Source organism: Lygodium microphyllum, chromosome 4, assembly GCF_053477565.2.
Source record: "Lygodium microphyllum isolate KBCC chromosome 4, Lygodium_microphyllum_v1.1.10, whole genome shotgun sequence".
NCBI classification, from domain to species: Eukaryota; Viridiplantae; Streptophyta; class Polypodiopsida; order Schizaeales; family Lygodiaceae; genus Lygodium; species Lygodium microphyllum.
This window is the reverse complement of record NC_141138.1, coordinates 71,799,411-71,814,191: the sequence shown is the minus strand read 5'-3', so window position 1 is coordinate 71,814,191 and position 14,781 is coordinate 71,799,411. Positions and strand designations below refer to the sequence as shown.

Below are 14,781 nucleotides of genomic sequence, written 5' to 3'. Positions count from 1 at the left end.
AGTGCATTCATAATTTTTGTGTGGAGCATCATTTGATTGGCTGCATAGCATGGATCCGTCATTACATAATTCTCAAATCATGAATGATTGGACACAAAGTTCTATTCCAAAGCATATTCTTGTTAGGGCACATTGTATGGAAAGATAGGTTCATATGAAGAAAATATATGTTTTGAAAACTCAAGGATCAAAGGGAAGCTCATAAGTCTTACATCGTCAGCGAGTACTCTTTGAAGCAAATGGTAAATGTTTGTAGATCTCATGAAGAAGCCTCGATAATACTCAAAACGTAGAATAGCTTTTCAAGTATAGAGTAGATTGTGATGAAAGAAAAGACAAGTCAAGTATATGGGGTGGTGCTGTTGAAAATATTTTTCAAAGGATGGCAGCATTGAATGGGGTAGATTGAGACTATGAGAAGGCAACATTGGACGAAGCACGAGATGAAGGATTGGAAGTTTATATATGTTATAGTCATTAAGGTTGTTAGAGAAGTTGAGAAGCAGATTGATTTTTAATTTCTGTTCTTCATCACAATCGTTTGATTATTTCATTATCAAAGAAGCTTATCCTGCAGAAGTGTACACACTTAAAACATTTGATGCATGTGTTGTTTGGAGGGCATGATAAGATATATTCGATGATTGCGGATTGGAATATAGACCATGACATCTTGGGAGGCAATGTTTTACGGTATTGATCTACAGTATGTGACAGCAACAGATGCGTTTGGACTAAGACTTGATAAGTGATGTACATGACAACTCAAATTACTTAAAGCTTACGGAGGTGAGGAAAATTGGCACATGTGCCACCACAAAGGCCAAGGGGTACTATGAGAGACACTTGCAGGGAGATCGGCTTTGTGTCTGATGATGTCGGTCTGGAAGCTGACAGCTCCTGGGCTGATTGCATTTATGACTACCCAGTTGTTATTCTGGATTTGAGTTGTTATCGATGAATTTGAAAAGAACCTACAGTTGTCTGCCAAGCATGTGGAGGACATCAAAGATGACGGTCAGAAATGGTGATGACTATGGCTGCTGTTGATGTCGACTAGCAATTGGATATTGTAACGGAGCAGGTATTGCTTGAGGCATTGCAGAGCGTGGACCCTGACGCGCAAAATCGACCAAAGATCATGAGCAATGTAGTGCATATGCTCGAGACAGATGAGGCGATGCGGAATGACATGACAGTAAATTCCGACTGGTATATGGACAATGGCCTGATCGGCTTCCGATAATGGTCAGGGCAGGTGGCTTCCTCGATGTAATGGTGGCAGTCCATGTTCTTACATACAGGCAGGAAGATAGTAACCTGATCAAATGGGCGAAATGGCGACCTTATTCATTCGGCAGGTAGTTTTGATCAAAATATGGCTATTGATTAATCACGGCCTGCTCAACGAGTTCAATGGCGATGCCGTTGCCAGCTGTGCTTCATCACCACGTGCCACTATGCCATGGCTTGGAGGGCCTGAGCTCAACTTGCCGCCCCTCGACACCTTCACCCACGGTATCAAGGACGGTTGTAACCACTGCTATCGCAACGACAATATGCAAAATAATGCAAGGCATGGCGCAACATTGCCTGATGCCGCACCCCCTACACTAACTCGCGATCCCAAGCTGGCCACCAATACCGTGAAAAAGAGAAAAGAGAGTACTGATCATGCAAACATGACCGCGGAACCATGCGATGTGTCCCAATACAGTCGAAGGAAGAGACCTCCAAGGAAGTCCCTGCACCCGTGTCGACATCCCTTCTTTTGAGGAAGACTACTGCTGCATGCAATTAGTTTTAGCAATAGACGTGATTTGAAGGAAGAGCCAAGGCTGCACTACACTAGATTTGATTCTTTTCGATTGTAGAGGTAAAAAGCCAAGAGGGTGCTGGCATATTACCAAAGCAGGAAAGCAACGTTCAAAACGCAATAACGACGGCCAACACTTGATTAAAAAGTCTATAATGCTATTCATAAAGATTTAAGCCTTAAAGGCTTTAAAAGTTCTACCAAACGACTTAGGCTTTTTGCCTTTAGAGAAAGCAAAAGCATTAAAAAGCCTTAGGTTTTTTTGGAAAGCCAAAGCAAAACTCAACATGATATGAGTGTATTTAAAAACTATATAAGGAGGCACTTGTGGTACTCTATGACATCGATTTTCATGTAAAGCTTTTGAATCTTCATGAGAAGCTTTTTGTGAAAGTGAAGGACTTGTGTAGTTTTATTCCTTGGGAGGCTTCTTGTATCATTGAAGAGGTTTCTTGAATTTTAATTAGAGATCTTTTGCCGTACTCTACTTCTTGAAAATTTTCTTACATAGTATTCTTGCAAGAAGTGATTTTCGTGAAGGAGGGCTTTCGTCTTGCAAAGTGTCCCTGCGACAAGCAACTTTTCGTGAACTTTCACGCGTATATTGTGCGACACCGCGGCTTCCTACAACCACATGGAGGACAATAAAGAGAATACACCCATCCCAATAATGGAAGAGAGGAAGAAGAGTAGAGGAGGGCAAGAATGGAGAGTAGCTCAAGAGGAGAAGGTAGCCAGACTAGATAGGCAGTTGGAGGGCATGTCAACCCTATTGGACTTAATTTGGAGGAACATGCAAATGAAAGAGCAGGAAGAGGAAAGGAGAAGAAAACTAGATGTAGAGCATGGTTATAGAGAGTGGGTGTTACAACAACAAGAAGAGGAGAGAAGCCAGAAGCTACAAGAGGATATGGATAGATTACGATGTCATGCCACTATGAGGACACGATATGAAAAACTCTGGGGCGCATCATCATCCGACTTTCTTATTGATCAAGAGAGTCAATGTGATCTGAGTCATTAGTACTAGTTTAAGTGGCATGAATAGTCCGAAAATACTAGATTTTTGGATCATTTTAGCCTATTTTTTATATTATTTATTGTAAAAATCCAAAAATTTTAAAAAAGCTTCTAGATTAGGATGGCATGCAAAAAGCAAGTTGCTTTTTCAGCCAATTATGAGATTTTTCATAAAAAAGATAGATTGGCAAAATCCGCACGTTGCAATCGTTATTGACAGGCTAAAAACTGTACTTGAACTGGAAGAAGAAGAAGAAGTGATCTGGGAGATCCGTAACCAAGTATCATAGGGTTTTATCCCCCTTCTGAAGGCAACGGAGCCATTAAATTTGGGTTCCGAACAGTAGAGAAGGAGCTGCTATTTTGAAGCATGTTTTTAGTCTACGAAGAAGCTCTAGGAGATCTAATGCCTGGAGATTGCTTATGAGTAGTGCCAAACAAAGGATTTTAGGTTCTGTCAATAAATATTGATTCAATTCATTGTGCTTTGTCTTTGTCATTTTTACCTCTTGTCTATTCTTTTTTCTTCTTCTCTACTTCCTTCTATCTCTGATCCCCCGGTAGATACGACCTTTCGACAAAAACCCCTCTGACATTGGTGAACCCGACGTAAAAGGTCATCAGAAGAAGGAAAGACAAGATGGGAGAACCTTCAAGTACAATTTCCAGTTATGTTTTGCAAGCTCTTGCAAGTAAAAAAATTGAATTGTTTCTACAGGTAGCTGATCCTGAGCTTCAAGAGAAGCTTGATGATTTGCTGGAAGATCAGACTACAGAGACATGTTTGAAAACAGAGTGCAGACATGTCAAGGAAGCTATTGCTGCACTTGTGAAAAAGCATAGAAGAAGAGAAAGATTGCATGACTCTAGCTTGCCCACTATTACGGGTAAAACAGTTGAAGTATCCACTAAGCCACCCGCTTCTGTGGCTAACCCTATGGCTGCACCTGCTATTGTTCCCTCTATGAGAGAAGCTGCTTTAGATGAATTGGTCAAAGGCATGCGGGATCTTCAATTGAAGGTTACAAAATTGGATGAAAAAGGCCAAGAGGAAAGGGGACGGGTAGCAGCCCCTAAGCGAGGAAAAAGATGTATGTGGTGTGATAGTTTGCAACATGAGAGAAAGGATTGTGCTGTCTATTAGGAGGCCTTGGCATGACAGCTCATCTTTTGGAAAGATGGAAATATCCATGCACAAGACACAGGATTGCCTCTTGCTTTGAATTTTGGAAAGGGAGGTATGCAGAAGTTGTTGGAAGACTTGGCTATTCGAAATGCTTATGCGGTGGCACATGCTTCTACTTTTGGTCTATAGTTGGATAGAATGCATGGCCAAGTGATGGTTGGTCCAAAGGATGAAATATGGGCACATGCTTTACATACAGCTAAAAAGAGAAAGGTTACTGAGAGTGAAATGTCTCATGCAAGAGGGCAAGGTAGTCGTAATATAACTGGTTGGGAATCACTGATAGATGCATATTTAGAAGAATGACAAAGCATGGATACACTTGTTGAAGAGAAATAGATGAGAGATGAAGACAATGCAGGGATATCTAAGGAAGTGACAAGAAGATGTATGGATTTGTCTAAAGCTACAAATCAGTCACCTCCCGAGTATGTTAAAGAAGAAGTTTTGCACGATCAAAAACAGGATAGCAAGCAAGAGGACAAACACTAGGGATATAAGCTACACTCTAATATTGAGACAGTTATGGATACCTTGGAAGTTCCTGTACTAGAATATTCAGTCATTGTATCTATGGATTTTCTTAATGTATCTGAAGAGATTTATATAGATCATGTTTTACTTGATGTAGGGAGTCAAAGGGAGATTGATGACTTGTTGGATGCACATTATTTGAAAGATAAAGTTATTACCTATGAGACAGTTCGCTTGAGGATATGCCTGTATTAGAGGACGTTAGATATGATGCTTTACAGTTGGAAACTGTTTCAGATGCTTTGTCAAAGGCCTTGATAGGAAACTCTAAGATGCTTCAAGATATGGATTGCTTCACTATTTTTGGTAATGGTGAGAATGTGTTGAATGCACGTGAGACTCGGTTTATGTTGGATGAGGAGCAAAAGGGTTATTAGAAGCAACTTTCCATGCGATAAACTTTGAAATAGCAGGCATGTTGCTATGTATTGTTGATGGGTGTATTGACAGCATGTATATAGAGATTCAACAACCTCTAATGTATGATATGCACCCAAGGCCTTATGACCCTAGAGGGGGTACTAGATATGGCTCAAGATTTGTACAAATGCCAAGTATTTTAATCTATGATCCAAGGGGATGCCTTCTTATATGCATGATGAGTAACAAGTTGATGTTATGGGTGTTTAGTCCAAGTGGTGCATTGGTGGCACATACCAGAGGATGTGCAAGTTCAAAGGGGGTGGATATCATGATGCTATGCGGACAGAGTGTGAAAAAGCATGGAACGCATCATCATCCGACTTTCTTATTGATCAAGAGAGTCAATGTGATCTAAGTCATTAGTACTAGTGTGAGTGGCATGAATGGTCTAAAAATACTAGATTTTTGGATAATTTTAGCCTATTTTTTATATTATTGAAAAAATCTAAAAAAGTTAGAAAAGCTTCTAGATTAGGATGGCATGCAAAAAGCAAGTTGCTTTTTCAACCAGTTATGGGATTTTTCAAAAAAAAGACAGATTGGTGAAATCGTGCATGTCGCGATCGTTGTTGACAGGCTAAAAACTACACTTTGAACTGGAAGAAGAAGGAGTGAACTGGGAGATCTCTGAGCAGGTCTAGGGTTTTACCCCCTTCCAAAGCCATCGGAGCCATCAGATTTGGGTTCTGAGTAGCAGAGAAGGAGCCATTATTTTTGAAGGGCATGCAATGGCAATGGAGAAGAAGAAGAGGAAGATGCGGGAGAGAAGAGCATACAGAATGTAGGTGTTGTCCAACTGAATTGACAGCCCTATTGCACTATCATATTATATATGAATAAACAATGGGCGATCACAGTGTATATACGGGCAAGCCCAGAGGCGTTTTATCCCAACAACCTCCCACAAAAAGGCCAATGTGGCTGGGGAGTGAAAACAAAGAAAAGAAAAAAAAGACAAGGTAAGAAATCATGACATCTCACCCAACGCCCAATTGGAAAGGGAGCTGTGCAAGAAGTATCGAGAACCTCTACAAAAGAAGAGTCAAGCATCCCCGAGTCCATGACATCCAGGAGATAAGTGATCCCGCAACTCTACACAATGGAGCAATCCAAGAATGCTTCTCATGAAGCAAGCACAACTCATCAGTGCACGGTTGTAAAGCATCAGAGTCACGCATAGCATCACCGTGACGCATACAAGATAGCGGAGAGTAATCAAACTCTCTAGAGTTAATCACTGAAAGAGAGCCAACATCTCGGACACTCATCCAACGAGGTCTCAAGACTACATGTGGCCTCAGCGAAGCGGAAGATTGACACATGGCTGGCTATCCAACCTGCAAAACTACAAGAAAATGGCTCTCATAAGCATGCAAGGGATCTAACAACTTATCACCAACATCCTGACCCTGGCTGTTATGCATAGCTATGTCATCTGGGCCAATAAGTGCCTCATTTTCAGCATAAACAGCTTGTTGTAATGGCACTATAGCTATTGCAAAATCAGCCATAAAGCGTACTACATGCTCATCAAGAGGCCTGAGAGGTGTCGACATCTCATAGAAGACAACATGACGGCTGTGTATGACCTGCTGGGCATCCAAATCCCATAATCTATAGGCCTTAAAGTCACCATCTCCATAACCAAGGAGGATACATCTACGTGGCATAGGCTCATGTGGCATACGTACAGATGCATGGCAGCCAAACATCCTCAAGTAATCATAGGAGAGCCGCATGCCACTCCATGCCTCATGGGGTGTAATACCATCCAAGGTCAAGCACGACGTCCTGTTAACCAAATAGACTGCCGTCATAAGGGCCTCAGTCCAAAAGTCATAAGACAACCCCATTGTGGAAAGCATAGAAGCAACCTTTGCATGTAAGGTCAGGCACATGCCATGAGCAATCCCATAATACCGTGGGCACAAGAAATCGATGTCATACTGCTAACAAGAGGTCTGAAAGCTGGGAGAGAGAGCATGACTCTCATAATCCATCTGCAAGCACCTAGGCCTGGTACCAGCAGAAACTATAAACTTGTCAAGCATAACTACAGCATCCTCAATCTGCGCCAAGGTAAAAGCCCAAACACGGTGGGTAGTATGATCAACAAAGGTCACAAAGTACGACCTCCACCAAGTGACTAGGAAGGCATAGGTCCTGGACAAGATCTAGAGGAGCATGCCTCGTACGATTGTCATAAGCCAATGGGGCTCTACAAGGACCAAGAGTACAATTAGGGCAAGCATCAAGATCTGTAAGTGACATAGGAGGCAACAATGAGTCTAAACGAGACAAGATCTCCATCTCTATGTGGTGCATATTGCCTAGGCGATAATGCCATAACAATGCATGTGGTATCCGGATAACTGCAACCATAGAATCTCCCAAATGAGAGACATGCACTGGGTAATGAGAACCAACTCTAGAACCTCTGGCCAAAACCAAGCAACCATGACAGATCTTTCATAACCTATCCTGAAGAGAAATAGTATATTCTATATTATGCAACTGACTGACAGAAATCAAGCTCTTACTAAGCATGGGAACATGTAAAACATCCCTAAGTATAAGAGAAGTCCCATTAGGCAAAGCTAGTTGTATATCCCCTATACCAATAATAGCATGAGACTACTCAATGCCCAAATCAATACATCCGTCAACCTCCGTGTAAGAAGAGAACCATGCTCTATGAGGGGTAACATGGCAAGATGCCATAGAGTCCAAAACGTATAGGCTTGATCACTGAGCAAGTAAGCTGTAGGGAAACAAGATGACAGGAGTGAATGCTCAACTGCATCATCATGGGTAACTGTATGTACCTCACCACTAGTAAGAGTGGTAACACCTACTACATCTGCTATATCTCTGACTCTCCGCTCATGTTGAGTCTGTCTCTATCTCTACTACTCTCTAATCCATCTAAAGCATTTTCTTTGAACATGCCCAAGCTTCCCATAATGGGAAGCAAACAACATTTGAAGTAGAAGAACCTATAGAAGACGACAAGGAATCAAAGTCATCATGAATAGGGCTATCTATAGCATCCACAGAGCTCAAGTAGTCGAGGGTTGTCCCAATGGAGGGAACCTGCTCATAAAGACGATCAACTGCAAGTACATTAGTGGTAGAAGCATGCTACAAAGGCTCATGAAACCTCAACAGATGAGAGGACATAAAGGTATCAACCAAGGATGCCAAAGCTCCCACATGAAGAAGAGTCTAGTGATCAAGGAGTAACCCGCAAAGAACCAAGCATCAATGAGCAATGAAATCTCAATAACCAACTACCAAGAGAATGGAGCAAGCACTTCTCAAAACATGTATCTGTATCCAAGTAAATCCAAGATCCATAATCGGGGCATTAAGGTCCAAATAGCATCCAAGCTGCATAAGTGATAAGCCAACCAAATGTAAATTCCTCCACAAAATTCTCAAATGCAAGTCGATTCAAGCCCAAACATCTACCAGGATGACGTAGCTGAACCCAAAAGCATCAACATCGGATATCAGTCCCATAATGGGTAGCAGGAGGCATAAACCTTGTCCGTTAAGACCCTGTGAATGTCTCACAATCCTAGACCGGTAGATAATAGCCACCTTGTTAGCAGAAGCTATGTTAAGACCTCAAATGAGTCAAATAACCTCTACCCTTAATGCAGTAACTAGCGGTGAGTGTAAGGGCTTTGTAGTTATATCATAGTGTTGCTACCAAAAATACCTATAGAGGGGAGTAGTAGTGACTCTAAGCCCTGCTTGGTTTCCACTCTATGTGTGATTCCCTATACCCAGTGGTGAACCCTCTTATGTGCAGCATCACGAGGGTGTAGTCCTAGGATGTGCCTATGATATACCGTTTCTTTGATTGAATAACACAAGAGTATACGTTAATGTGATATATCGTGTTACCTTTCTGTGCTGTGTTGAGTGAATGAATGAGTGTAAATGCATCACTCGGCGGAAATAGGGGAGCTAAGTTTTAAGTTTTTGTATAATTGTAAATAAAAATATCTAAAAAGCAATTTAAAGCATGCAATTGTGTTTAGTTGTAATGATCGATATGTGTGGTATATACAACACGTCTGGGATTCAATCCTTGATGACCAGGGTTCAATATTTTGTTGTTTGGTTTTTAATATTTTCCTTAAAAAAATTCTAACTGCTGCCAATAAATCTTACTGGCCCCTTCCGGTTACCCGCCAGAGACGACAAGGCCAAACCCCAAGTTATATACCCTAGCCCGTCCTCTACTAAGCAAGTACCTGCTGTTGGCTCTCAAATGGTGGAAGAGAATGTGGACGTCGGCGATGAAGTCTTCTCTGCAGACGAGGGTGCCGCGGAAGGCCACCACCAGCTGTGGAGCTCCCATGTGGCCGCGGTTGGGATGCAGGTGGCTCCAGTACACCGCCCCGAACAGCTTCCCGTCCTGCTCCGCGATAGGCCTCACCATCTCGTAATGGAACGTCTCCCACCACACCAGCGTCTTCCTCTTCATCGTCTCCAGGTCCTCCGCCCGCCTGCACGACCACCACTGTCCCCCTGATTCCCCTCCATATCCATCTTCCAGCTCATTAATCTGCTTGTATTCCCACAGACCTGCCAGCCTGTCATTCTCCATTCTGTACACCCCCTTCACCAGCGACGCCATTATTGCCCTCCTGTGCGTTGGCTCGGTCCTGCAAAGGAAAGCAGCCATGGATATTCAAGCCCCAGAGAGACAGAGAGAGAGAGAGAGAGAGAGAGCAGATAATCAAGATCTGAGATCAACTTCGCAGTCATAAGAATTAAGCTACAGAGAGAGAGAGAGAGTAATTAGATAACTAGCGCGTGTCCTGAGCTCTACAATTCACAAAGATCTGCTAGTCACAGTCAGAGTACTGGCCTCCTTCGCGGCCTGTGTTTGAGAGAGAGAGAGAGAGAGAATAGAGCATTATTGCTGATGCTTAGATCCAGTGCTCACCATATCGGCCCAGGGGAGCGATAGTCGTAGGCCCCCAACGCAAGCTGCTCGAACAGTTGTTGATTCTTTCCGGTGCTCGAATCCCCCTGCGGCATTTCTCTGAAATGCTTCAGTGCCAAAGGATGGTGTACATACACAGAGAGAGAGAGAGAGAGAGAAAGAGAGAATAGAGGCGTTTTGTGCAGACTCACTGCAGAGGGTGATGAACGCGCTCGCGTCAACCTTCAACTGAACCAGTGCTTTCTTTTTGTGACTTATCTATCGAGCTGGTCGTAACGACGGCCGTAGCCTGTCACAATGTTTGTTTTTACTCGACCTATCTTCACATTAGCTGTCACTATGTCCGCGCAGTAAAGTAACCAGGCTTGTGAAGAGGCACTAGGGGACAAGGGTCAATCGTGAAACTTGTAAGGGTAATAAAAGAAGGGAAGATGCTGAGAATTTTGATTAGCTGTTACTCATTGATCTACTAAAGAGTGTAACATTACTAGCTCATTGGAGTAGGTATAGGTGGTCCATGGATCATCTCCTCTTTCTAGGGATCGTGAAGAGAAGATTTCTAAAACAAAGGAGGCTCTACATAGTGAGTTCAAGATGAAAGATCTTTTGAATTATGCACTTTTGTTTATAATATAAGGTTTACCCCTACCCCCCCAAAAAAAAGTAAAAGAAAAGAAATTACATATTTTAAATTGAGTAAGAGATTCTAATAATTAAAAATTCAATATATAGACTTAGACTCAGTCAATTCCTCTCGATGTCCTTTATATGATCATATATTCAAATCACAAAAGTAACGAATGTACAATTAGAAACACCCTCCCCCCCAAAAAAAAGATAAATAAATACAAAACACAAAATCCTGTCACAATCAACAATATGATCGGCCACAAATCTTCTACATGCATGCTCATTCAACTCTTCATTCTTCTCATAGATATCACATCTTTTGATCTGCACATCATCAAGAAAGGGTAAGGTCAAATGAGGAATATACTCCCCCAAAACTTTATGCATAGCATTCATCAAATGTGCCACTGAATTGGTTGCTCCTTATGGAAGCATGCACATCCTAACCAATCCAAGTGGTGTCTTCATGGTAGTGATACCCCAGCTTTCTAATGCAAGCTAGAACTGATCATATCCTAAATATAAATCTCCCATAGAGTAAATTGCCTTGCCTGCAAATGCTTCTACAAATTCATCCACTGTCAGGCCTGGTCCAACATTCCTTATGGTGATCTTATTAACTAGTTGTAAATCCTGTATAAACCTCAAAGAACCATTCTTCTTTGGAACAGTAAATCACCCATTCAAATATGGAGTTGAAGAGGGCTCCAAAATTCACATCCTAATCTTCTCGTTCAAAAGCTCTAGCAGCTTAGGCAACTATGCTTGAGGTACTGGAATAGGCTTTAAATTCCATGGCACATGAGGTACTGTAAAGATCACCATAGGTGCAACTATGGTTGGATCAACACATCCAATTTCATCTAGTTGAAACACAAAGGCTTTCCCATGCCTTGTCAACATCTGCAAGAAACAAGCTCTTTTTGTAGGTAAAAGAAAGCTTGTATCACCAATTTTTAACTTTTGTAAAGTTTCAGCTGTAAATTTATGTCCTACTCCATGTGGATCCCGTAAACTAGGTTGTTGAGTCACGTTTTCAGCCTACCCATCACTTTCAGGTGGTAAAGGCAAAGCCATAGGCTTAACCTTCTTTGCAACTGTTTTGTACTTTGTGTCCACCCTTGCATCAGCCCTGTTTTACAGCCCATGTTGCAACCCACAACATTCATGCTTAGTAAACTCTTGAATGACTTCATAAATTTCTAAAGTGTCAACATAAATAACCTCTTTTTTTGCCATGTTTCTAGCATTAATTGCTGTAAAAATTTCAGCCACTATATCAACATTAACCAACCCTGAAATACCTTCATTTGGAGCCATCAAACCATATGTCTTCAGCTCTTTTTCAACCCATCCTACATTTTTCTTTTCAACCTTGCACATGGCTGACATATTCTTAATTGTCCATTCTTGCAATCCAGAAACAAACAGTTTCTTCCTTTCTTGGAGGCATAATTATCTTTCTAGAGGCAGTACCATAGCCTCCACTTACAACATTGCTATCTAAAAACCTTTAAACTCTCGTGCATTAGGTGGCATGTGATTATCCTGCAACCTATCCTGATTGTGGGGATGATTCACACAAATAATGAGAAACTGTACTGCCTTTGTATTGTCTTTACTCCAAAACCAAGCATATGAAGAACCATCATCCAAGGCTTTTGTTTCCAGCCTTGATTTCAAAATATAGGGCTGTCCCAAAATCACTGGATAGCTACATGAATCCTCTACAAAAAAATAATATTCATCCCTAACATCTCCAGTAGATACGGGTACATTTGGACAAGATGCATAAAGATCCCTTGATGAATTGTTTACTACCCGCATGCACCATCCTGGATCTACATCAATCAGTCAACCTCCATTCTCATACAAACTACATGCCATAACATTAATTTCGGAACTATGATCCAAGAGAGCTATGCAAAGCGTTTCTCTTTCTTCCACTTTAACAATTGTCTTTGTTGTAGCACGAGCCCAATGCATTCGTGAATAATGACTGCTTGGAATAAAATGAGCATCTTCTTCTTCATGTACTTGTTGATGGACATCCCCATCATACATAGCCTTCTCTCTATGCTTACTACTATCCATAAGACTAATTTTAGCCACAAGCTTACTGCTTACACTTCCATTTAATCCATTTTCAACATCAATTTGATCCAAATTAGCATTACATGTATCATTAGATTCCCTCTGAAGTTGTTTCTCTGTGTCTCTATCAACTTGCATCAATGCTTGTAAAACTTCACCATCAAATTATCTTTTTTGGTTCAGCATATCAATGATTGCATCATGAAATTCACGCTTTGCAATTCCAAGAACTTCGCCAAGTGTGAAGCCCACCCTACTACCAAGTATGCAATCTTCCAAGACCTTTTTAAGGTTTGTGGCAGTCTCAAGATCTGATTGTAACTTGTAACCGAGCTGCTTGCCCCTTTTCTTTCCTTCTTATTTCTTCTCTTGAGATGCATCCTCCATAACATGCTCAAGCATGGCTTTTTCAACCTCTTTCTTTGCTGCTCCATTTTACTTCGTGCTATGCATTTAGATGGGCCTAAAGAGGAAGGATCATCAATGTCCTAATCTCTTCTTCTCTTTTCTTCCACAAGAGCTGCTTGATTATGAACCTCAGCCAAATAAGTATGGGCTGAAAATGAATCCACTGGTATACTCAATCTTGTTCTCCCTTGTATTAACTGACTTGCAGCCAATTTAGACTTTGTTGTTTTGCCCTTTTCCATGCAATCTAATGCCTACATCCAAATGTGAGATTTTGCTTTAGCTATGCCTCCTTTATGAGCTTCTTCAATCCTTTTAATTCTCAACCCATATGTGGCTGTATCTATGGTAACAAATGTTGTCCTGGCTACCATCTCTTCCAGCCTCTTCTTCATGCCACCATTTCCAAAATTCGGCTCTATTGGAAGACTAGTTTCTATTGCATATATTTTGCCATCTTTCCAAAAGACTAACCTTTTTGCTTTCGCTTCATGGTAGGCTGTACAATCTCTCTTTTCATGTTGTAAATTCTCACACCAAATGCATCTCCTCTTGTATCCTTCTTTGTATGGTCTTTGGGTTGTTGCCCAAGCCTTCTCTTCTACCTTAACATCCAAATTTTCGACCTTTGCATAGATTTCTATCAAATTCAGCCTTAAAACACACATGCCTTTGATTACTTCATCCACAGTATCACCTTTAAGAGCTGGACCAACATGTATAGCCGATTATTCCATCATAGCTACACACGCCTTGGTTGCAATTTCAGCCCCCTTCTGAGCACTGGTAGGTGTGGTGTGTGTGCCCATCTTAATTTCATCCGCTCTCTCTTTAACAACATATGTATTGCCTCAGTTACATTAGCCCAGTCTGATTTCAACCCCATTTTAGAAGAGGCATCTTCTAAGTGATCAGTCAGCTTCTCCTACAAGACGTGATCTGCAGCCTTCAGAAACAAATGAAATTTCAAATTTTCCAATGATTGCTGCTCATCGGCATCCAATTGTGCATACAGACTTTCAAATTCATGGAGCAAAGTTGTAGCAGTCAATCTTTTATTGGGCTTTTCAATCCAATCTGTAAATGACATTTTAGTTACCAATCATGTATCTTCCAAGAAAAACTCTTCTCTCAAAGCTTTCTTAAAAGCTGCCCAATCAGCATCTCTTCTATGTAACTCATCAATCCAATCATGCAATGCATGCATGGCCAAATGAGAGAAATACTAACTACATGCATACCATGGTACTCCATGAAACAACATCTTTTTTTCATACAACCGGATGAAGGCCAAAACATTTTGACCCTTAAACTGCTTCAATTCTTGTCCCAGTGCCTACAATGCATTCATAGCTAAGAAATCAATTTTTTCTGCTTCCTACCGAGTTTGCATCTACTATTGTAATAGCAACTGCTATTGTTGTTGTTGCTACAACAAAATGATCATCTATTGTAAAGCATCACTACCACTTTAACCTATAGAATCACCCATCTTTATATACCTATTGTCGACTTTCACGTTGGGTTTACAATTGTCGAAGAGTTTGGGATTGAAAGTCTACCATGGGGGTAAGAGAAAGTAGGGTGAAGGTAGAGAGGAGTAGACGGAAGAGAAGGGGTTTAAAGAAATAGAAGAGGTAGAAGAATACTCATAGAGGTGAAACTTGTCAATTTGCATTCTGAGAAGATAAATCTCTTGTAGACAAA

General features: G+C 41.3%; 1 protein-coding gene across 6 annotated transcripts in view; it reads right to left on the bottom strand.

Annotated features, from left to right (window-relative positions):
- The window catches only part of LOC148037166 (GDSL esterase/lipase At4g10955-like), a 97,397-nt gene extending 87,245 nt beyond the window's left edge, over nucleotides 1-10,152 (bottom strand). For 4 of the 6 annotated variants that reach the window (XR_015690781.1, XM_087677251.1, XM_087677254.1 and 1 more), the window contains exons 1-2: nucleotides 9,943-10,151; nucleotides 9,245-9,658 (exon numbers count right to left, since the gene is read on the bottom strand). Coding sequence is in view for 5 of the 6 variants with exons in the window: in XM_087677251.1 (XP_087533377.1) it covers nucleotides 9,245-9,658; nucleotides 9,943-10,037 (509 nt within the window). In the remaining variant the exon portion in view is untranslated. Of the gene's footprint in view, nucleotides 1-9,244; nucleotides 9,659-9,942 lie in introns of all 6 variants that reach the window. The other 2 variants (XM_087677250.1, XM_087677253.1) reach the window with 2 other exon arrangements.
- Nucleotides 10,153-14,781: the final 4,629 nt, after the last annotated feature.